This window comes from Nipponia nippon, unplaced genomic scaffold, assembly GCF_047370975.1.
Source record: "Nipponia nippon isolate SJK-2023a ecotype South Korea unplaced genomic scaffold, ASM4737097v1 scaffold_12, whole genome shotgun sequence".
Classification (NCBI taxonomy): Eukaryota; Metazoa; Chordata; class Aves; order Pelecaniformes; family Threskiornithidae; genus Nipponia; species Nipponia nippon.
Window position 1 is genome coordinate 23045415 of NW_028262313.1, and position 24187 is coordinate 23069601.

The window sequence follows — 24187 nt, forward strand, 5'->3', positions numbered from 1 at the left end:
ACAAATGTCCACGACATTCAAACCCAAAGTAATGGCCTTAAAAAAAAACCACCAAAAAACAAACACCCTAAAAGCCAGAAAAAAAACCCAAGAAATTGCCCTGGGTTGTGTTACTGTTGTTACATGGCAGGCACCCATCAGCCTGACACGTACCGACGCGAGAGCCCACAGGCGAAGCGACCAAACGCACCACGGGGCTGTCCAGCTCACCCCATGTATTCTCTTCCTCTTTGCCAGACCTTTTCCCGAAGCACAATTAATCTGTGTTTTTCCTTCACAACCAAGCTCTTTACTAGTATGAACGTTTAATTTGGGTCCATTTTGGGGCAAGACCGAAAAGAAACACCAGGGAAGAACAACTTCTGGAACAGCAATAACTCGAACTCGAGGGAAGAAGAACTTCTGGAACAGCAATAACTCCAACTCGATTTTGGAGACGTAAGGCATATTTCACGTTAAGATGTCATTTACTAACATTTAATGCTAACAGTGTCATTTGCCCTTCAGCTAGAAGAAAGGCATGTAAGCAACCCTAACTAAACTGAAATTTCCCCATTGCAAAGCATTTCTGCCAGGAAGCACAATTTGAGTGTCATGTTTCTTATGCCCTTCTTTGTACAATAACCCTCTAAGTTCACGCTTAAAGACAATGTTTTAATACTCGGTATTATACATGCCAGCGTTAACAGGGCACCCGAGATGTCTTTTTGGACCAACTTCATGTCACGGCCTTTCTGTATCATGCAAATTAATACTGAAAGAAAGGGGAATGGCTGGATCAGAACTAATGCTACCGCTTTTTAACCTGAGCTATTATTATTGATTTTTCACAGCAGAGCTCCCCTGTTTATTACAAATGCAGTTTTGCTTAATTCTCCAAACAAGCGAAAGAACGAGGGCAGAGGGGGTGGCAGACAAACGCGGGGCATGGCAGCCCACCTCCTCCCAGCAACGTTTAAGACCAACGCCAGTCCCAGGGCACAGCGATGCCGTGAAGCCCCGGCGGGGCGGGTGGAAAGCCGGCTTCTCGGGCGGCATTGCTGTAGCACCCTCAGCACACCTCCCCGCAGGACGGGCTGCACAAGCTGTTCCCCTCCGCCCTCCTGCCCTTTCCAGACTCAATCTTTCACTGTCCAAAACAAATGTTTGCTTTTAGTTGTTTCTAAACCCCTGCTTTGCCTGCCTCTAACAGCCTCACAGACTGACGTTAAAAAGCATAATGCGAAGACTTTCAATGCCAGTGTTTTTAAAACTTTGTTTTATGAACTATCTAACCATACTTGGCCTCACTCTAATTAATCACTAAATGCCAAGTAGTCAAACAAAGAGCAAAAATTGCCTGTTATCTCGAAGCTGCATCTGCTCACAAAACCTATGGTGGTTTTTTGTTGCTATTGTTCTCGAAGTCTGGGCTTTTTGAGAAATCGTACTTAACGATAACAAAATTGCTAGGTAAATATGTCAGTGAGACCTCCCCTGTCAGCCATAGCCCTGGGGTGCGATTTCTGTTCACAACGTAAAAATTTTTGCTAGTTGCCAGATTTCAGATAGCAAAGTTGGATCCCTGGAAGATACCTGGCGTTGCTGTTCTACACCAGCAGCAGGAATATTTAACTGCTTGAGTACCAGATCCAGGCAAGTGGCTTGAAGCCACACAGGACCTTCACTGGGACCTGACTGAAAGCTTGATTGCCCCAACCGTCCCCACTGACTATCATTATCGGAATTACGGTGGGTTTTCCAGCATCTTCAGACATGGGAAGAAGCGGTTGAGTCAGGAGGGACCAACAGCAGAGAAGCTCATGGTCCGCGAGGTGGGGGGACACCAGCCCGGGGGTCTCTGGAGGTTTTCTTCTGAGCCCAATTGCAGCCACCTGCATGCAACTGGGCTCAGAAGCCCAAAAGTCTTCATGAAATGGGAACGAGCTAGTTAGTATTTCAGCCACAATCCCCCCCTTGAATACTTTGGTCTAATATTTAGGTACCAGAGGACAACTCCTCAAGTTTTTCTCAGCTTGATGGGACCCTCAGTCCTCACCTCCGCAATGGGTTTGCAGCGGGACCCAAGGGCGCCCGCGTGGGCTGTGGCCAGCTGGAGGGGGCTGCGAGGACGGAGGGAAGGGGAGGGGGCTTGGCTGAGTGAGGGGGAGCGACACCAGGCATCAAGACTCCCTAACTTCTGCATCCCTTCCAGCCAGCCCGGTTGTTCTGAAAAGCAAGAGAAAAGCAGACTGGCAGACTAGGGAAGAAAGAGTTGACAGCTATTTGCTGTATCTAGCGTAATTTTCTTTGGCAAATCCAGCCTGTTGTTAGAAATGTGCGCCAGACGCCTGGATCGGCAGAGCTGAGCCTGCAGGAGCAATGCTTTGTATTTAACACTTGAAGACCTCAACTTCCGAGAGCTCATCCTACCATTCCATACCAGCCAGCGCACGAAGACAGCACATATGGAACCGACTAAGACGCTTGATGCAGCGCCTATAAATTGTCCAAGCCTTGCAGCCGCACATAAGAGTGCTAACAACAACTGTGCAGTACACATTTGTTTGAAGTTGGATCCTGCTTTTATTAGGGGCGTGCTGCTTTCCTCTTCAGAGCGGTGCACCGGCTGCTGCTCCCCGCTCCGTGACTTCGCCGCCGGCTGGGGTATTTGCAGCGAGGGGCGATGCCAAGGTAGCAGGGTGCATCCATCCGCAGAGCACCAGCAGCACGGCACGGTGGTACAGGGCTCATCCATATGAGCACCGAGCACAGAGTCTCTCTCCATCTCCAAAGGAAAATCCACCCTACGAGCAAAAGGTTTGGTATTTCTCATCGATCTGGTGTCTCGCCAGATACGGAGGCCAAGTGCAGCTGAGGAAGATCAGTGCCGAGCCTCCACAGGCTCAGCTAAAGGCTTTAGTTAAAGGATTCTCCTGCACGCGTTCCCTTTTCCTACTTTGAACAAGACCTCAGCGTCGCTACTACTGAAGAATGAGTCTGAATCCCATCGCTGCCTCAGTAAAAGCAAAGACCTGCTGCAAAGCCCAGACTGAAGCCTCTGCTAAAGAAAAACGAGAGAAAACTCATTCATGAAAACCTACATAGCTGAGAAGCACGCAAAAGGAAAAAGGTTTACATGTGTTTTCTTTCAACAAGGGAAGGTCTCCATCCTCCTGTGAGCTTTGCTACCCAAACACCTTGTTTGCTAGCAGCATTCCTGGGATTTCCCACACTTACGGTAAAGCAGAGATAAGCAAAACCAAACCCAAACCCCACTGAACCCCCCAAAACCCCAGGCAATCCCAGGACGGCGCTCAGGGGACACAGGTTTTCCCCAGAAGAACACTTCAACGTCAACAGAGGCAGCACCAGAACACAGCGATTCGGGTTGCTCAATCTCACGCAGCAGGCCAACTGGGTTTTCTCCTTCAAAAAAAAAAAAAAGAAAACCCAAAAAAAACCCCAAAGTAGCAGCCAGCAGATACGCAGCTTCTGGCTACACTGTGCTGGTGACTACCAGGCAGGCAAGAGCTCTAACATATGGTCAATTTAAGTCTCCAAACCTGCTTCTAACCAGGTCCCATGAAGCACGGCCACCTTCCCCGTGCCTGCAGCTAACGGCTGCTCAGCAACGAGCCCCGGGTGCTCTGCTCTCCTCAGGCGGGTGGTCCCCAACAGCCCCTGCCCAGGAACACCCCAGGATGCCTGGGAGGCTTTAAAAAAGCTCGGGTATCTCAATTTTTTCCTAGCAGTTACTGCAGCAGCAGGATTTAACCTTGCTGGGGCGATTCTGCACACCCAGCTCACATCAGCACCGCAGCATCCTGCGCCTTAAAGCCCCTCACTGCCACATCAGAAACGTTTTCCTGCAGAAGTGCCTCGGAAGCTCTGGCACATGATCCTAGGTGTGGAAAATCCCTTTTCCCCCCATTTACCCGCTCTTTGCTACCACCAGAGCCTGGAAAACTGCAGCAATGCTGCAAAAATTGATCCCTAGATCTGACCTGAAATCTTTCATCTACAGTTTATTCGTACATTTGGGCTTTCAAGATTAAGTTCCACGACCTGCAAAACAAAAGGGGCTTCGGGAAGGGATGAAGACAGGTCAGCAGCCACCGAAGAGGACCAGCAGTGCGACGATCCCGCCGCGCTGCCCGAGGAGCTGGAATTAAAGCCCAGCATCACCAGTACAACAGCCATGCTTCCCAGGTAAGCTCATGTCCAATAACACCAAGTTCTGCACAGTCCAGGAATCTGTGCGTGAGCCATGTTCTGAGTCAAAACGACTCCTTTCAACAACAGAAGAAACAGATGAAACCTCTAAGCCAGCAATAAAGATGTTGCTAAAAAGAATCATAGAATCGTTAAGGTTGGAAAAGACCCTTAAGATCATTGAGTCCAACCATTAACCCAGCACTGCCAAGTCTTCACTATACCATGTCCTCGAGCACCACATCTATCCGTTCTTTAAATACCTCCAGGGATGGAGACTCAACCCCTTCCCTGGGCAGCCTGTTCCAATGCTTGACCACCCTTTCGGTGAAGAAGTTTTTCCTAATATCCAACCTAAACCTCCCCTGGCACAGCAAGAGGCCGTTTCCTTTCATCCTATCACTCGTTACTGGGGAGAAGAGACCGACCCCCACCTCGCTACAGCCTCCTTTCAGGTAGCTGTAGAGAGCAATAAGGTCTCCCCTCAGCCTCCTCTTCTCCAGATTAAACAACCCCAGCTCCCTCAGCCGCTCCTCATAAGACTTGTGCTCCAGACCCTTCACCAGCTTTGTTGCCCTTCTTTGGACACATTCCAGCACCTCCATGTCCTTCTTGTAGTGAGGGGCCCAACACTGAACACAGGACTTGAGGTGCAGCCTCACCAGTGCCGAGAACAGGGGCACCATCGCCTCCCTGGTCCTGCTGGCCACACCATTCCTGATACAAGCCAGGATGCCATTGGCCCTTTTGGCCACCTGAGCACACTGGTGGCTCATGTTCAGGCAGCTGTCAACCAACACCCCCAGGTCCTTTCCCACCGGGCAGCTCCCAGCCACTCCTCCCCCAGCCTGTAGCACTGCCTGGGGTTGTTGTGCCCCAAGTGCAGGACCCAGCACTGAGCCGTGTTGAATCTCATGCAGTTGGCCCTGGCCCATCGACCCAGCCCGGCCAGGTCCCTCTGCAGGGCCTTCCTGCCCTCCACCCAACTTGGTGTCATCTGCAAACTTACTGAGGGTGCCCTCGATCCCCTCATCCAGATCATTAATGAAGATATTGAACAGGACCAGCCCCAACACTGAGCCCTGGGGAACAGCACTGGTGACCGGCTGCCAACTGGATTTGACTCCATTCACCACCACTCTCTGGGCTCAGCCGTCTGGCCAGTTTTTAACCCAGCGCAGAGTGTACCCATCCAAGCCGTGAGCAGCCAGCTTCTCCAGGAGAATGCAAAAGAAGATACAATAATCCTTTAAAAATTAAAATCTTTAAACTTTACCTGGCTCCACAGATAGAAGAGGCCTCTTTTCGATCTGCAGAAGAGGAAATCTCCCTCAATTTGTTCCCGTGCCACGGGGGGTCTCAGCTGTCGGAGGGAGCGGGCGAGCAGGGCGGCCCTCACCCTGGTGGAGCGGGTCCCTCGGCCCGGATCACCCGCCTTCCCAGCAAGAGGCAACACCGCAACCTCGGCAAGCACCGGCAGGCCTGTCCATGGCTCAAAGGCAGCCAACGTACTAATTTACTTCATTACCACTAAAAAGATAGTAACAGCTGCAGTTAAAAAACAGCGTTTTTTTTTTTTTACGCATTTTCATCCCGCTCTCTGGATACACCTCATCAGCTGCACATCCAGCAGCTCCTATTTTGATCTGCTTTTTCCGCCATCGGGTATGTTTTATGGGAAAGCACGAGAATTAAAGCTTTCCAGGCAGGAACGCCAGGCTGCTGCAGCCCCAGGTTTCTCAACGCCTGATGCGAATGGGGGTGAGACGCACTGACAGGCAGGACAGCGGCACCCTGCAACCACGGTAAAAAATAAAAATCTCATTTTTGAGTCTGAACTGCTTAGTCCTCTCAGTGTCACAGCAGGTTAGCAACGGTTCAAGCTATCAGCTTTAAATGATTTATCCTATTTTCCCATCCCATGGGAAAATTAAATAAAAATGCTGGTTAAGGTTAGCAGTAGCTCAGCAACTTATTCGCAAGGTTGAAGGAAATAATTGCTCCAAAATTATTTCCTGGATTAATTTCATGAGCCCAGCACACAGAGGAGACTGGAAGGATCACACGAAGTCTGTTTAGGCCATTAATGCCTGCCCCACGCCGCGTCCGCAGCCCCACGCTTCCCTGGGAAACCCGGGAAAAGCCGCTGCCGCTTCATGGGTGAGAAAATAAAAGGAAGAAGCCAAAAATACATATTATTTTTTTTCCTTCTGAACAAGATACGCTGCATTTATGTCTTCTCACCTCTAAGGCTAATGAGGTATTTGCTGCGTACCTGAGCGCGTGAGGTTATTTTCCCTTTGCGAAGCAGCCCCTTCCTCACCGGGGCTGCACGAGCACCTACATCCAGCACAGCCTCAATAGCCCTGTCCTTGCTCCAGCACGGGACCTGCCATCAAGCACTGGTCTCATCTTTCCTCCTGTTGCAAGCACTTAGTATTTTTTTTTTTTTTTTTTACACAGAAAAAAATCCCACACGTGCAGACCCATAGAAAAATGCTGCCACGGAGATGGAGAACACTGAATAAAACAACTGAAAAACCAAGGGATAGCATTTCTACGTGCCAGTCTTATTCAACAAAAACTCAATGAAGAAGCGTGATGAGGTTTATATCCAGGGAGCAGCGCGAAGAAGCGTGATGAGGTTTATATCCAGGGAGCAGCGCGCAGGAGCAGCAGCTTAACTATCATGCCAACCAGAAAAGCCACAAGCCCTCCTGGAGCAGGGCCAGGAGCAGCAGTGCTGGGCCAGCACGGAGCTGGAGCCACCAGGGACGTGGCTCAGCCTTGGCCATGGCGGAGACCACAACCCCAACTCTTCCACCCGTGCAGAATTCACAATTATAGAGCTGTTACGCGCTCTGAGGTGGCTTTTCCTTCAAGTGCTGGCTTAAGAATCTCCCTCGCTATCTTCCCCTTGTTATGTGCCTCCAGAGAGATTTAAAACACAGAGGTACAATGAATTGCAAAGAGGGATTAGGGGCAGCCAGACAAAGGCTGCAGAGAGGGCCAGGGCTGCTCCAGGCCACATAGCCGCAGGGGACTGAGCCCTGCTTTGTCCCCAATGGGCGGCTCCTGGGACATCGTGCCTGCTGTGAAGGAGGTAAAACAGCAGAGAAAAGAAGGGCCTGAGCTTGCAGAGTCCCATTCACCATCGCTGCTGCAGTCTGGGCTGGCAGCTCTACACTGGCCCAAATTCAGCCCACGGCTGGGCCACAGCACAGGCGGCAGCGTGCCGGACTGGCAGGAAGGCGAGCCTTCCTCTTGCCGCTTCTCCCTCGCCCCGCCGGGAGCCAGCCAGCAGCTACCGGCTTTGCCACTGCACCCAGGTCCTGCTGCCATGCCATGCCACGCCACGCAAGCCCTGCTGCTGCGAAGCCATGCAACGCAGCAACATGCGGTGACCACAGTCCCACGCAACACCACGCCTTGCCACGCAACACCACATCGAGCAATGGCATGCCACTGCAAAGCCACCCAATGCCATGCCATGCCGCTGCAAAGCCGTGCAATGCCATGCAGCACCCACCGCTGCAAAGCCACGCAATGCCTGCTGCTGCAAAGCCATGCAACCCCGTGCCATGGAATGCCTGCTGCTGCAAAGCCATGCAGTGCAACCCCGTGCCATGGAACACCGCTGCTGCAAAGCCATGCAATACCTGCCACAGTGTCATGCCACGCAATGCCCATGGCTGCAAAGCCATGCGATGCAACCCCACACCATGTAATGCCCATGGCTGCAAAGCCATGCAATGCAACCCCACACCATACAATGCCTGCTGCTGCAAAGCCATGCAACGTCCACGGCTGCAAAGCCATGCAATGCGCTGCCCACCACTGGCGTGCTTCCTGAACAGGTCCCACACTTTTCTCAAAACATTTAGGTCTCCCGAATGAACCCAACCAAGAAGAAAGCGCTGGAGGCAGGGGTTCAGCTTTGCACAGCCTTATTCCTCCTTACCATGCGCAGACAGGAGGCACAGCGCGCAGAGCTAAATCGCTTGCAGATTTACGTATCATTGCAAGTCGCTGTTCCGTTCCTCCTGCTGCGAGAGCCATTCCTGAGGAAGCGCGGATAGACCGGGGAACGAGGAGGTGCAGCTCTGGCAGGAGGATGCTGGCACTTGCCATTTGGAATACATTATAGCACTGGCATTTCATCAATACAGCCTTGCATATTTAGTACTTTGCACTTACAACAGAATTTTATTTGGGCTTATGGAAAGAGCTCATTTTAATATCCACCCATCTGTGAGTAATTATTTCTGTTATAGTAGCATTCAGGCCCAACTGGCATCAGCACCATTAGCATACAAAACCAGCGCGTTTCCCCCAGCGTTTAACAAGAGAGCACTTACAACTGCAACATGTAAAAGTCGAGGCAAGAGCTTTATTTGCCTCTCCTATAAAGACCGTTAACTATTTTAAAATTGCATCCACATCTCACTGTAATTTTGTACTTGTGCACAAGGCACTCTGACAGATGACACATCTTCAGAGACACGCTTACCACTTACTCACTGCACCGAGTTTACTCGGTGCTTTACATTCACCAAAACCCCTCAGCCTCTTGCATAGGGGTTACCTTTCGCAGCCAGACACCTCTAAAAATAACATCCTCTTAAAGTGTTGAAAGATACTAAAATATAAAGTCATTAACATATAATAAGACTGGAATGAGAACTTCGCATGCTCTGAAGCTCGCAGGGTTTGGCTTCCAGTCAAGAAAAATATATTGGATTAGTACGAGAGCAAAATTAGGACAGTGTGCAGTTTAATTAGCATTACAAGATACTACATGTGTATGGAAGAGCAGAGAAGATTTATAGTATTATGTGGTAAGAAAAATAATGTTAAAAGGTTAGGATAATATCGGTTTGATAAAGTGCTACGTACTATGAGGTTAAGCGAAAGATAACTTTGGAATGCCACTGAGCGTTCTTAAAAAACCCAGGTTTGAGTGTTTGCCAGTTAATTCATCTAAAAATTGTGGAAAAACCCTGCAACTTTGGTCACGTGTGGGTCAAACACTTACTGTGGCAACAACCACCTTCTCCATCGAGGAATTCAATAAATGCTGATAAAAAGTCCAGAGTCCTTGCACAAAGTTGCAGTATTTATCCTTCACGGAATACGCAGAAAATAAAAACAAAGACAACAGACCGGCCAGCTCGGCTCCGGAAGGGGAAGACGGAGCAGAGGCTGCGACAGGCCAGAGGGAAAGGCAGCGCTGTGCTCCACGGTTGCCCCGTCCCGCCACCGCGGCCGCCGGCCTCCCCGGGACAGCGGCGACAGCCACGGGCGCTCGCTCGCGTCCTTAGTTCTCCATCGCATGCGCTTTGTGCGCTCCGCCGTGCTCTTCCACCCGCGCCCGCTCCTCCCAGGGCCGACCCTGCCCCGATGCCTTATTCCTGCATTATTCCCGCTATGTGCATTTTTCTGTTTCCGACATCAGCATCCCCACGTTCCTCCGTGAGCTGAAGCCTGTCCTCCTCTCCTTCCCGCGCATTGCCAAATTAATTACATACTTGTCCCCCCTCTCTGCTTTTGGCTGGAAAAATTACTCTTTCCTTTTGCACTCCCGCAGTTATTTTGGAAAATCGGTCGTGTCCCCCCGCCAGCTCCACTCCGCAGCAGCCGAGCACACAGGGCAGCACCCGCTGGGCACGGAGCAGGGCTGCCGCGCTCCCCGGGTCCTGCTGCCGGCCGATCGCCCACCTGACGTTGACGCAAGCTTCGAGACAGACGTTGCAAAATATATTTTGTATTTTCCAACTGCTTCTTCTCTCCTAGATGGGAGATTTTTCCTTTTTTACCCGGTCACTATTCTGGCCAGCATCCCCAGCACTCTGAGGGTTTCCCCGGCAAGACGCACCCGCAGCCAACCTGTGTTTGGACACCCCAGAGCCACGGTTATTTTTTCCCCCTTGCTGACAGTTTCCCCCTTTCCAAAGGGGAATTCCCAAGCTCCAGCCCTCACAGCTGACCACCTTGGGAGCGGTGACATCCCACGGCACACGACATGGCGCCCGCCTCACCTGTGCGGTGTAATGAGGCAGAACAAAATGCACCCAAGCGGCGCTGCAGATCTGGAAATGAGCAGAGGGTGCCTAAAGCAGCGAACCAGCCGGGCAAAGGAGACGGCTCCTCCGCGCGCCGGGAGCTAAACCCGCGGCACACGCGCGGATGCTCCTCAAACCCCCGGGCAAAGCTCGCGCCGTACTTAATTTTCCAATTAACGCGGCATACGCGGCAGTTGCTGCCATTCTCCTGACGCCCCGTACCATTTTCATCTTAAACGGCGGCGTTATGGATTCGTGCCAGATTTTGCACAGAATATTCACAGGCATAGTAGCAGGAATATGTTTTCTATTTGCTCTCAGGCGATCCCGCCGCAGCCCCCTCTCCCCGGCGCAGCCCCCGAACCTCACGCAGCCTCAGGAATGTGATCCCCTCTGTCGAGGGACGTGAATGAAGGTTACCAGAGCCCCGATGTGTTACGGGCCAGAGCGTGCGCTGCAGTCTCCCTTTACTGCCCTGTAACAGCTTCCTTCAGCTACAACCGAGACCGCCAAGTGTAATTCCAGGGAAAACCCACCACGGAAGGCATCCCAAAACACCATCCTCCTCCTGCTCCACAGCCCACCTGCACAGAGACAGGGTTTCCATAACCTGAGATCAGAAGTCCCGAAATCCCGGAGCACGAGCCCCGACCAGGTATTTAAAGGTTTGTGCCCTGCGGGGAGGCTGCTGGGGAAGCGTTTCCAACAAGACGCTCCGCTCGCAGCTTTCAGCACCCTGTCAGGTCTCGGCTCTTCCCAGATCCATCACGCGCCGCCGCAGCCCCCCGGCTCGGGATGCGGGAACCAGAGACGGGGACGAGCGTGCACGGACGAGCTCGAGGTATGCTCGGGGAGGGAGAAGGCTCTGGAGCAGCTTTAATGCCTTTAGCCGCTTTGACAGCACGTGGTGCGTTTGCACCCTAGTGCTGTCTTCTACTCCGGAGCTGGAATTTCGAAGAAAGGGCAAAATAACTGCAATTTCGCATTAGTGAGGCAAAAGGCACGGAAGGTGCCCTCATGGCGGAGCATTAGGACCCTTCTGCTTTTGCCCCAGGTAAGTCTTGCCTGGATGCTCTGACCAACCTTCGAAACTGCACTTCAGCACAGAGCTACTTACGCTCGACCGACAGGATTATTTTGAGAAACACCGTGCTATTATTTTGAGAACGGACGGCAGCAAATCCCTGGCCACAACTCCCTATTTTCGATTACGACCCTTCGGTGGCAGAGAGCGGACAACAGGCCAAGTGTGAAAGACAACGCGATGTCCGTCTGTCCTCTACGACCCAGGGCCCTTCCCCACGGCCGGTTACCGAGCCGCACGCCACAACCCACCTCCAGGTGAAACCGCCCAAATAATTCACCACGAATTACTCTGCCGCAGCACCCTGACCAGAAACAGGGAAAAACTATATATTACTCCCTAAATCTTTTCCTACCTTCCCCTCAAGTAAAGCCAGTTATGCGGTTTTACTAAATATAACAAAAAGCAGCACGCACAGACTAAGTTGCACGCTCTGTATATTTCTATTCGCTACATTTCTGTACACATTTGCTACATTTTGCTCTGTATAGTTCTATTCGCTACATTTCTGTACACATTTGCTACATTTTGCTCTGTATAGTTCTATTCGCTACATTTCTGTACACATTTGCTACATTTTGCTCTGTATAGTTCTATTCGCTACATTTCTGTACACATTTGCTACATTTTGCTCTGTATAGTTCTATTCGCTACATTTCTGTACACATTTGCTACATTTTGCTCTGTATAGTTCCATTCGCTACATTTCTGTACACATTTGCTACATTTTGCTCTGTATAGTTCTATTCGCTACATTTCTGTACACATTTGCTACATTTTGCTCTGTATAGTTCCATTTGCTACATTTCTGTACACATTTGCTACATTTCTGTACACATTCGCTACATTTTGCTCTGTATAGTTCCATTTGCTACATTTCTGTACACATTCGCTACATTTTGCTCTGTATAGTTCCATTTGCTACATTTCTGTACACATTCGCTACATTTCTGTACACATTCGCTACATTTCTGTACACATTTGCTACATTTTGCTCTGTATAGTTCCATTTGCTACATTTCTGTACACATTTGCTACATTTCTGTACACATTTGCTACATTTCTGTACACATTCGCTACATTTCTGTACACATTCGCTACATTTTGCTCTGTATAGTTCCATTCGCTACATTTCTGTACACATTCGCTACATTTCTGTACACATTCGCTACATTTTGCTCTGTATAGTTCCATTCGCTACATTTCTGTACACATTCGCTACATTTCTGTACACATTCGCTACATTTCTGTACACATTCGCTACATTTTGCTCTGTATAGTTCCATTTGCTACATTTCTGTACACATTTGCTACATTTCTGTACACATTCGCTACATTTCTGTACACATTCGCTACATTTCTGTACACATTCGCTACATTTTGCTCTGTATAGTTCCATTCGCTACATTTCTGTACACATTCGCTACATTTCTGTACACATTCGCTACATTTTGCTCTGTATATTTCTATTCGCTACATTTCTGTACATATTCGCTACATTTCTGTACACATTCGCTACATTTCTGTACACATTCGCTACATTTTGCTCTGTATATTTCTATTCGCTACATTTCTGTACATATTCGCTACATTTCTGTACACATTCGCTACATTTTGCTCTGTATAGTTCCATTTGCTACATTTCTGTACACATTTGCTACATTTCTGTACACATTCGCTACATTTTGCTCTGTATAGTTCCATTCGCTACATTTCTGTATACACAACTACAAGCAAAATACTACTTCGCCTCTAGAGCTGTGTTCCTATAATGTCCTTACTGCATGAGCAAGCAGGCTTTTAGAAGGCAGATATAAGGTACTGGGGTCGCGTGCTGCCTAACGACTGCCGGACAGACGGACCCGTCTCGGGAGGTGGAGAGATACAGGTGGGAACGGGCAGAAACACAGGTAAAGGCACAACGACGGGGCTACAGACGATGCTTTGGTGGAATGGCAAATACCGGTATTGCCAGGAAGGCCGATGGAAGCGCTACTCGAAAGCGGGTACGGCCCTGGTGAAGAAAGCAAGAGGAAAACCTGCAGGGAGGGCACCTCTGGCGCCGGCGAAGGTAAATGGTACCCGAGCGCCTGCTCAGCACATTTTTTTGGATGAGTCGGCAGCAGGCGGCCCCCCCCGGCAGCCGCAAGCGCCTCCGCCATCGGTGTGATCCGACGTATCCGACGGGTATCGGGTCCTCCTCCGAGAGGCAGGCTTTGGCCACTCCTGAGCCCGTCTCAGGAGGCTCGCGAGGGCACGCGCTTCGCCCGGCGCTTGCCAAAAACAAGTTTTTGCAGAAATGCGGCACGACATGGACTTGCTCGGAGTAAAAGCACGGAACCGTCGCTCTGCGAGGCTCAAATATTGCAGGGATGATTTTTTTGACAACAAAACACGATCTAGTTTAGGCATAAAATATTTTAACGAGCGGTACGCAGTACCCTGCTGCCTGTTCTCCGCGAGCGGAGCCACGAGCGAGGCGCCTGCCAAACGCTAACGAACACGCTGACAGAACCGCTTTTGTGTTCCGCAGCACGTCCATCCGAGGGGATTATTTGGATTTTACACCGAGAGCCAGGGCTGGACGTACCACCGCCCCCCGAATCTGCTGTCGCATCTCAGAGGGACAGCAACCGGAGAGTCGGTGAACGAAAGCAGCATTAACCAACTTTTCATCTCGACGCCAAACCAGTGATGCAACACCCCGCAGCTTCTGGGACAAAGATGGGAGCTACAATGCCTCAACCTCTGCCATGAAAAATTGCCCTTGTATCTTAAATGAGTTACATATTTGAATACCTTGTAAGATAGGGAAGCGGGGCGTTATCGAACTGCCAAATCTCACTCCTGTCATGAGGTCATTTCTGGCACGCGGCCAAGCGAGATTTCTGCCAAAATCTCGGTGCTGACCATCGCTCCCCGGCCTTCCCCCCGCTCCTCTCCCTCCTGCCACAGGTCAGGGAGGGGGGGGGAAAAACAAGAAAGAGAAAAAAGGGTCAGGGAAAGGAATAATTTTGTTTTTAAATCAGTGTGTACAATCGCAACGCATGCAGTAGTTACTCGGCCTCTTTACTGAAAATGCTTTGAACAGCTGAACACAGGGCAGGGGCTGCCTGGGGGCTCCCAGCACCGCGTTGGTTGGGGTGCTGGATTCCCCCCAGCGCACCCCGGCGCTGACCGCTCCCTCGCAGGTCCCTGGGGGAGAAATGCCACCGATCCGATCTCTTGAAAGAATTATTTAGGAATTTCTGCCTGATTTATCTAAGCATCTGTCTCCCGACACGCGTGCATGGGACCGCACTTCACTAGCGGCGCAGCTTGGCTGTGCCGGGCTGGAAAGCAGCTAGGAACCCGACACGTACCCCGAAGGTTTTAACACTGCCGATATTAACTTTTCCAATAAGGCTGCGTGCAAATACCTCGTTTCATTGCTCTCATCCCAGAAGGGATGTACTCCCAGCACCCTAAGCCCCAGAAGGTGGCTGCTGTTAGCTGCACGCAGACTCCAGCGAACGGTAAGGCAGAACAGGCAACGAGAAACAGGAGAGCAGCGCTACTACAAATAAGATTAATTACACGTTGTCACAGCACCGGTTTCCAAACAGAGCGTTTTCGGTGCCAGCAGCTCGGCTGCGGGCCGTGCGCTGCCCAGCAAGCCCAGCGCTTCGCCTGCCCTCACTGCAAGGAAACTTTCTCTCACAACCGACTGCTTCAATATGTCCGAAAGAATTTTTCGTCTTATACCAGACAGGCCAGATGTAAAGCAAAGAAATAAATAATTAGCATTACCTTATCTGGAGTATGTCAGCTGTAGCGAGCGACGCTTGGATCTTCGTACACATCCAGAGACGAATTATCTAACGCTGTAATTTATGAATGCCTCAACTATTTACCCTGGTATTTCATTATACGTTCGCTGGAAAGAAGAGCTCTAAAGACTAAACAGATCCAGCACGATAACACGAAAGGAACTTCAGCCGCATGCTATTACAAGACAACCTAAGAATTCCAACACGACATCGAGCCGCTCCGACTCACTTTATGTTGACACCGCTTAAGTACCGAGGGGGGGGGGTGGGGGGGCGAAAAAAAAAAGCGATGACCACATCGCATGGGTTCCCTCCGGTTCAATGCTTACTCGGATTTTATTATTGGAAGCTGCGGAATCCAAACACCCGCCGGAAGGCGCGAGCCCGGCTTTCCCGGGAGCAGCCGAGGCCGGCGCAGCGGAACGGCTGCCCGCTGCCAAGTCGGAAGAAGAATTTCCAAACTCTCCGCTTTATCAAAGCTATTTTTGCCCTGCCGCCCCCCCAGCCCCCACGCATCGATAACCAGCAAGGCGAGAACTGCCGGGGCGCTGCGGCGGGGCTCCGCATCCCAGCTCCCCCGGGACCCCCGCCGGCACCCCCGGCCCAGCCACCCAGCACCTTCGGGGAGCAGGCCATCCGCTCACGAGGCTCGAAGGGGAGGAAACTCCTTCCTCCAGCTTATCCCGCTCGCAGCGAGGTTTCGTGCCTGGAAAAAATGAGCTAAGTTTGCGAGCGGAGGCCCCAGCTCTGCTCCTGCTCTCCCAGAGGCTCTCGGGGCAGGCGAGCCCCTCCGGGCAGCCCCGCTCCCGGGGGCTCCATGCACCAGCCAGGAAAACGGGGGGCAGAAGCCAACCTGTCCTGCACGGTCCCGACTCAAAGGCTGCCGGGGAGGGGGGGACGCCGAGCCACCACCGCAAAGGCTGAGGCGTCTTGGTTGCGGGGCAGGGAGCGGGGAAGAAAAACCCACCTAATCCAGAGCCGCCGCCGCAAACGGCGGCAGGCAGGGGGAGCGGGGCTGGGGCCGAGCCGTGCCGAGCTCTGCAGCCCGGGGAGGAGACCCCGGCCCCGGCTGCCCGGGCACGGCACCGCGCCCTCCCCGGCCCGGCTGTCGGGAGCGCGGCCGACACCGCCGGGCTGTCACGACAGGACAGCGGCGGGCAGCAGGTGGAGCGCAGGCGGCCCCGCGCAGACCCCCGCAGCGCCGGCTCCCCCTTCCCGCGTTCCGGCAAAAGAAACCCAATTCTCTCCACATTTAACTCCCGCCAGCGGGAGCCTGCGGCTTTTCTTTTTCCTCCTTTTTCTAAATAAACACAAGTGAGGGTTGGGGTTAGTTTTTTGGGGTTTTTTGGGTTTTGTTTTTTTCACGAGAGCGGGACGGCCCGAAGCCGCATCCGCGGGCGGCGGGATGGAGCCGACACCGCCGACGGAGCCGACAGGGCCGGGGTCCCCCCCGGGCGGCGCGGGGCTCCGCGACAAGTGCGGTCCGGTCCGGTCCGGCCCGGCCCGGCCGCGACCCCCCCGCCCGCCCGGCACCCACCTGCTGCCGCCGCTCCGCGCCCTCGGCGGGCCGCTGCGGCCGGCCGGCGGCCGGGGCACCGGGGGCTGCCGCCGCCGTCCCGTCCCGACGCGGCGGGGCGGCGGGCTGCGGGCCGCGGTCGCGGCGGAGCTCGGAGCGCAGCTCCAGGTAGCAGCCCAGCGTCAGGACGTGCAGCGCCAGCGACAGGGCGAAGAAGCCGAGGAAGAGCCGCCAGCTCCCGCCGCCGCCGCCGCCGCAAGCGCAGCCGCCGCGGGGCGCCGCCGCCTCCCTGCGCTCCGCACCCATGGCCGGCGGTACGGAGCGGCGAGGCGCCGAGCCGCTACTGCTCCATGCTCGGCCGGGGCGCGCCGTGCCGTGCCGTGCCGTGCCGCCGCGGGGCTGCGCGGCCGGGGCCGCCCCAGCGCCCCGCCAGCGGGCGGGGCTCCGGGTGGGGCGGGGCCGGGGCGGGGCCGGCGGAGCCCCGCCCCGGTGCGGGCAGGGCCCCGCAGAGGGACGGGTGTCCGCAGCCACCGCCGCTCCTCCGGGCAGCCTTTCTTTTGCAACCGCATCCTTTTTATTTATTTTGCAACCGCATCATCGCACGGGTTTTGGTTCTTTTGGCAGGAGGTATTGCGGATGCCGAGGGCCCCCGGGAACGGGGCATGTGTGCGGGAGCAGAGCCCGCCGAGGGGTACCAGGCCCAGGCGTAGCCCCTGGCGCCCGCTGGATGCCGCATCTCCCGCTCGTGGGCATCCTCTGCCAGCCTGCGGCAAGCGCTCGGCCGGTTAGCCGTACCCCGGGGTCTTCCAGCATCACATTTATTCTTTTCTTTAAGCAAATAGAGCAAAGTTACAGACCGAAGCTGCAACTAACAGGCTGGGCGGTCGCTCGGCACGGGTTATACATCACTAGCGTTGGAAGCGGGCTAGACAAGGGTGGAAACCGAGCACTCGTCTCGTAGGAAGGGCAGCTGGCTGCAGCCCCCTTGGGATGCCGAACACCTGGGAGCGTGGCCGCATTAGGCAAATTGTCTCTCAGAATGAGTTTTGCTGCCAGGCGGCTGCACGTGCAGAGGATTCTCTGCAATGAGAAATCAGAGGAGGCTTTTTGAGAGCGGGCGACAAAGACACGCAAAGCCCAGGGCTCAGCAGGCAGACCTTAACGTGGGAGGCACCGCCTGGAAGGTGAACGCAGCCGAGCCTTGGGCGCTCAGCAACTTTTTCAATGTTTTGGGGCATGAAGAGCTGCCTTCTCCAGCTTTTCTAAGGTTTGATCCTGACTGCTAGAACCAAATTGAAGGTGGAAAGCAGCGAGGGCAGAAGTGAACCAGGAAGAAGTGTGGGTTTTGGGAGAGAAGACTGTGAACTTCAAGAAAGCAGGCTTGAATAAACCATGAGGTTGGGTACATATCCCTCAGAAAACAAGGGGTGGGGGAAGACGTCCAGGGAGCTGCCGGTTCCTTACTGGAATTAGAGCAATGGCCCATCTGCAGCCCATCCCAGGGCAGAAGCGAGGCAGAAAGAATAGCATGAGATCAGCTTGATCATCTCCAACGCAACGAGGAACATGCACGGAAAGTATAAATCAGACCGGTCCCCAACAGCGGGTGTCAAAGAACAGCGTGAGCGCGTGGGGACAGAGCTGAGGCTCCGAGCGTGGGGGAGCGTGGGGACAGATGGCAAGCGGCGTGGGACAGACAGCAAGCGGCGTGGGAAATAAGATACTGATACAAGTATGTCAGTAAACGAGGAGAGAAAAACCAGGTGGTTCTTCTCGGCAAGGAGGAACACGTAGAGCTGAAATGGAAGCGAACAGAAGGGTTGGGACTATTTTAGTGAGAAATTATATTTAAAAAAAAAACAGGTTTCAGTCGGGCAACTGCTAACAGCAGCAACAGGTAAGACTGGGGAAGGCGGAGCAGAGATAGAAATATTAGGGTTTTTGCAAATAGCTGAGCCTAATGAAGATGACGTTTTAGCCAAATCATTAGGGGTTATCCCTGGGAATTCATGGGGTCAAGGAGAGCTTAAAAGACTGGGTGAGGATGAATAAAATGTTGGGAAATTATTATAGAGGCCACCCAGCTCGGCTAAATATCCCCAAAACATTGCAAATAATCACGGTGCTGGTTAGGACCCGGAGGGTGAGGTGGAGAGGAGGGGAGCTAAGGGGGATTTGTTGAGGGTGAGGCCAACGTGACTGCCTCGGTGACCCGGTACAGCAAAGCTGGCAGCTGCTCTGTCTTGATTTCCACGATGCTTTGACATTCCCGCTGCCGAGCGGTTCCCTCGTCCGGGGCACTGCAGGGCCCGCCACCCCCGGGCTTGCGAGGGGAGGTGCCGGAACAAGGCAGGAACCCGCGGCCGAGCCGGGGAGACTCCTTCCCGGAGCATTTGCACCCCAGGGATACGTTCGCCGATAGTTTGCAGTCAAGGAAGCAACACATCGAAAGGAGCTCTGCCAAAGTCTTTGCTGGTTCGATGACCAGTCTGGTTTTACTCGATAAGGAAATTGAGAGCGAGATGAATAAGTTTCTGTATGATGCCTACGTGGCACAGGCTGCAAAGAAGTTCAAATAGAGCGTTAGAAATTATCTTAGCAAATTGGAGAGGAGGCCTGAAGAAAATAGGGTGCAATTTGAAAGAATAAAAAAGGAGTGGAGAGGTCTCGGTGCAAAGCACGAAGGAGCGGCTGGGGCTGCAGAGCGGGTGGGCGGCACTGCTGAGGGGCCCCGCCAGCTGCCTTAGCGCCTGCGCTAGCTCGGAGCAGGGCAGCAGTGCTGGGGAAGCAAGCGCTGCGCAGGAGCGTTATACTTATCCCCGGATCCATGGAAAGGCGGCCGCGCCAAGGGCCGTCACTCGGCAAATCCCCCAGGCTCAGGAGTTGTGGGTGCCGATGCCAGCAAAGCTCCCTGGGAGGCGAGGGTGCTGGCCCCCGCGCTAGGCGTGCTGCGGGAAGGTCTGCATGCCCCGCGGTGCCCGGGGACGCGCCCCATCAGCCCACCTCCTGCTGCACGGCTCTCGGGGCCAGACTGGGAGAGCTGGGTGGCCCCCGGCAGGTCTGCGTTCCCGTGCTCCGACACCCCGCAGGCAGGGTGAGTCTTACACGAGGTTGGCCTTTCCAGGGGAAAGCCTTCCAAGTCCTGGAACAGATTGCCTGGGAATTTGTGGGGTCTTCATCACCCCGTATTTCATGGATTACAGCTCTAAGGATTACCAGAGTTGCTCTTTATCCTGCCTTTGGGGAGGAGGATGAACTAGATGACCTCTTTGTAGTCCTTGCTAGCCTTGTTTTTCTGCAATAGGGTTTGATTTTTTTTCTTTAAGTTCTGTGTAATAGTCATGAAATTATATGCGAGTCTCTGTTTCCATTTAAGAAAGAAATGTTTCTCTAATATTTGTGAAGAAAAAACTGGAAGCATTAACCACTGCCAACCCTAATAACTCAAGAGCAAAAAGTAAATAAAAGCAAATGAACCCTCTGTACAAAATTCTGTCATTATTTTAGGACAGTTTATAATTATTTGAATGCTTAGGGTTGTTATTGTTTTTCAAGATGGAGATCCAAATTATTTAAAAACAATCATACATTGACCTACTCAGACTTGCAATAGCCTAGGTCTGTTTTCAAGAGTAATTTATGTTACTTTTAAGGTGAATTTTAGAGGTCAGTTAAGCCCAGAAGTCCCTGAAATACTTTGTACCGTGTATGTTCACAGGGTCTTAAAGACAGGCCCGGATTGCAAACGTCTTAAGTCCAGGCTGCGTAGCGGGGTCAGTCAGTTATTAATGTTTACTGTTCAGAAGTGAGTTCACCCTTTCTGCTCCGATCTCGTTAGAGACATTTGCCAAATCCTCAAAACGAGGTCCTTCTGCCTCCTAGAGCAGGTCACCCTGCAGCGTCCCGCCAATTAAAAAGAAATCCCATCTGATGATATAATTAATATACGTTCTAATTGACCCATGCCATCCCAGACCTGCAAGAGGTCCTCACGTGTTGACCCTGTGGCACCGCTCGAGCCCCACAAACGGAGGCATTTCACTCTGTCTCCAGCGTTTTATTTTCGCTTCGCTTGCCCTAAGCGTTGCTGCCCGCTCCAGGCTTCGGCGAGAGCGCGTGGTGGAGAGCCCTCCCTGCCACAGACGGTGCCTTTCCGGACCATGACTCCTCTTTCTCTGCTGAATGCAACCAGGGCCCTTTATTTTACAAGTTTAATCCCTTTTTACTACGCCATACCTGATAAACTTCGTTATACGGGTGAAGAACCTCTAAGGTTTAAGTTGTCTTCTGCAGCCCAGCCTCGTCGCTCCGAGGAGTCGTGGTGCAGGAGCGGCAGGATCCTGAGGACAGAAAAGCCTCGCACTCGGAACGGCTGCCGGGATGACACGGATTCGTAATGCTTTGGATGGGCTGATCAAAGGCAGGGTCCACAATAGGGAAATAAAGAACAGTTCTTTTTAATCAGAAAATAACATTGCTTCTTTCACAAGGAAGAGGTTCCCCCACCCAAATTTTGCCTCTTTATATCTGCTAGAGTTTATTGGGTCCAGCTGCCCCTGCTTTTCTTCCCCATGAACAATGGAGAGAAATCTAGGAAAAAAGGAAACATTCCTAAAATAAAGGCATTGCTCCCTCAGGCCCGTGTAGTCAGACCGAGTCCTCTGGAGGGTGGGCAGAGGCTGAAGAGGAGAAGAACCCACAAAGGCAACATCTCTAACACCAGCGGACTTCTTCGCTTGCTTCCTAAACTTGCCGGGTTTTCCAGCATCATGGCACAACGGAGCCTTCCCATCCAAGCAGGATTTAAGCAAAGATGGGAGGAAAACACGCTGTGTCAGTGTGGAAGATCTCCCTTTCTTCTGGAACAGGTAAAACTCTCTCAGCATAATGCAGGGCGCTTTATGGAGGGCCCCAGTTGCCATGCACATTTAACAGACCCGCGAATCCCTCAGAAGGATGTTGTAAAGAAGATTTTAGGCCATTTCCCATTTACATTTTGGCAACAGCTGTAATATTTGCAGCAGCAATAGAGTAGATTTTAACATGTGTGACCTAAAAGCTTTGGAATTCATGACTTTCCTTTGAGGAAAGCTCCACTAAATTGCAGGACAGCCATCTCTTTTACTCTCTCGGTGATGTTAGCAACGACGTTAATACAATAAAGTCTCCTGAAACCTGAAGTCATAGCATACCGACAGCGTGTCCTCAGATACGTTTATAAGCCCTTAGGGCAAAGGATCCTGACTTTTATAAAGCCTCCATACATCACTGCAATTACCATTATTTTTCCTCAGTGGGAGCTGAGATGTTTCGTGCAATCTGGTTTCCTTAAGCTCGTCTTTTCGATAGCTCTGAGCTCTGCCTGTGCAGCAAAGGGGGTTATTTGTGTCCAGCTGCCGCCACGGAGGCACGGCCCGGACAAGAGGTTCACATTATAAGAGCAGCACGTACTAAGCGATTGCATTCATGGGACGCCTCTTTCCTGCCTCTGCCTACGACTCTTCCGAGACTTTCCCTCTCTCAGGCCACCACGACCGATCTCTGATCGTTCATCCGTCCCTCCCGTCTTACTCCGGGAATCCTTATGACTGTCGTTTAAAACGGCACCTACTGAGCATCTCATCCCTCTCCTCCAGCTCCCCTGCGCCAGGACCATCCCATTCCCCCCAGTTGACTGGCAGTCACTGGAACGGGCTTCGACAAGACGTGCAAGACAGAGGACGATTAGAAATCACGCGATATCTCGGTGTCGGCTAAACAGCCACTGCGCTGTAAGCCTGAATTATGTTTTGTCTCATAAGCACTAGGCAGTGTTCACAGAGCGCAGCAGCAGCATCACTCGAGGGTCCATTTTACATCATTAAACGTGAAAAAAGGAAAAGCAAAACCTACCACTACATATTGACAGCCATTTTTTTCTTTGAGATGCACTAATAATTGTCAACAAGCAATAATAATAACAACAAAAAAAAGAGTTATGTATGCTTGCGTCCTTTTCACAGAGAGAAAAAAAATGGGTCTATTGGCTCTTACTGTGCTTATTTTCACATATTCTTCCCCCTGCACTACTGACTTCTAAGAATTAGCAGCATGTTGACATCTAGCTTTTCTGTATAGGCAAGCCTTTGCTTTCCTTTCTGTTTTAAAGGAAGATGGAGGCCTAATTGCTTAGCCAGCTTTGCTATTTCATTTCATTATGGGGTATACAAGGAGGAGGTTTGGCCAAAGAAGGCTAAGTTAAGCCTAAACACAGCTTCTTCTAGAGAGGGTAACTAGGATGTTGCTCTTGGTTCTGTTGTATGTTTATTTATATGTTATTTGGTGATAATGAAAAACAAATGTTAGGAATCTATTCAGTTCTTAAACTTTTATAGACTTATTGTCTTTATTTTCAACTGTGCAACCGTCTCTCAGCCTCCCCCTCCCTCAGACACATGGAAGTGCAGTCGGTGACCAGCGTCAGCTGTGCTCTTACTCATCCTGGCTGGAACAATGATATTCCACACCACGTTATACAACCGCCCCGGTACTCGCTGCCTCATCGCCCCCGACCCTTCGGCTCCCCGCAGCCCAGGTTTCCCAGGCGAGCGGGCAGCGGAGGAGCCTTCCAAGTTATTGTCCTGGAGTGCCGGTTTCAGGATCTGCTGTTGCCAATGAAAGAGGATATGGTCTTTGCCTCAAGGAACATACGTCTTATATGAAAGACACCCTTTCAGAAAGCCCAGAGCTTGGTTTGCCCCTTGTCTGTATCAGCAATACTCAGTCACTAACAGCCCATGTGAAGGCAGGGAGGATGAGAAGGGAGCTGCAGCCTTCAGCCAATGCTTCGCTTGGCTGGAGGACCACCAGAAGGGTGCTCCGCTCCTCTGCCCCTTGCCGGAGATGGCAGGAGCTTCCCCAGGCCCTGGCATCTCTGGTGCAGATGTTTGACCGACCTGTCCGCCAGGGAGCACGGCTCTGGCTTTGCTGCTTCCTTCTCCCTGGGTGCTCCTCGGGGGAGCAGAAGCCGTCCTGCAGAGCCCTGCTCCCTCTGTCTGGGTGGGAGACCCCCAAAGCATGCCCCTTCCCACCTAAGCCAAACAGAGCGACCGCCCTCTGAGCAGAAGCAGATGAGTCTTGCAGCACGCTTTGCCCGTACCGGGACGCAAGCTGTGGCCCCGCTCCATCTGCAAATGATTTTGGTCATTTGATATTTGTCTCGGTTAATGCACGGCACAAATTACCTCTTTGGAGAAGCAATCCTGATTAAATTATTATCCACAGAATTTAAATCTGTAAAGCAAGAGAAGCAGAAGCCAAAGAGGCTGAAATACACACACACGCCACAAACCCAGGGCAGGGACATCTCCCATCAGATTTCCCTCTGGCTGGAGGAGACGTTGTGGTCGTGAAACTGGGATTACAACTTGTTTTGCAGGGATAAATCCATGCACAAAATACAGTACTGTGTCGGTGGAGTTAATTCTGAATTATGTAAGCTCGATTTCGGTGAAGCACGTGAGCTCAAGTACCACCCTGTGCT

At 52.1% G+C, this 24187-nt stretch overlaps 1 protein-coding gene across 2 annotated transcripts in view; it reads right to left on the bottom strand.

Moving 5' to 3' along the window:
* The window catches only part of EDA (ectodysplasin A), an 86371-nt gene extending 69400 nt beyond the window's left edge, over positions 1 to 16971 (bottom strand). For both annotated transcript variants that reach the window (XM_087749215.1, XM_087749213.1), the window contains exon 1: positions 16687 to 16971. In XM_087749215.1, coding sequence (XP_087605341.1) covers positions 16687 to 16971 — 285 coding nt within the window. The remainder of the gene's footprint in view (positions 1 to 16686) is intronic.
* Positions 16972 to 24187: the final 7216 nt, after the last annotated feature.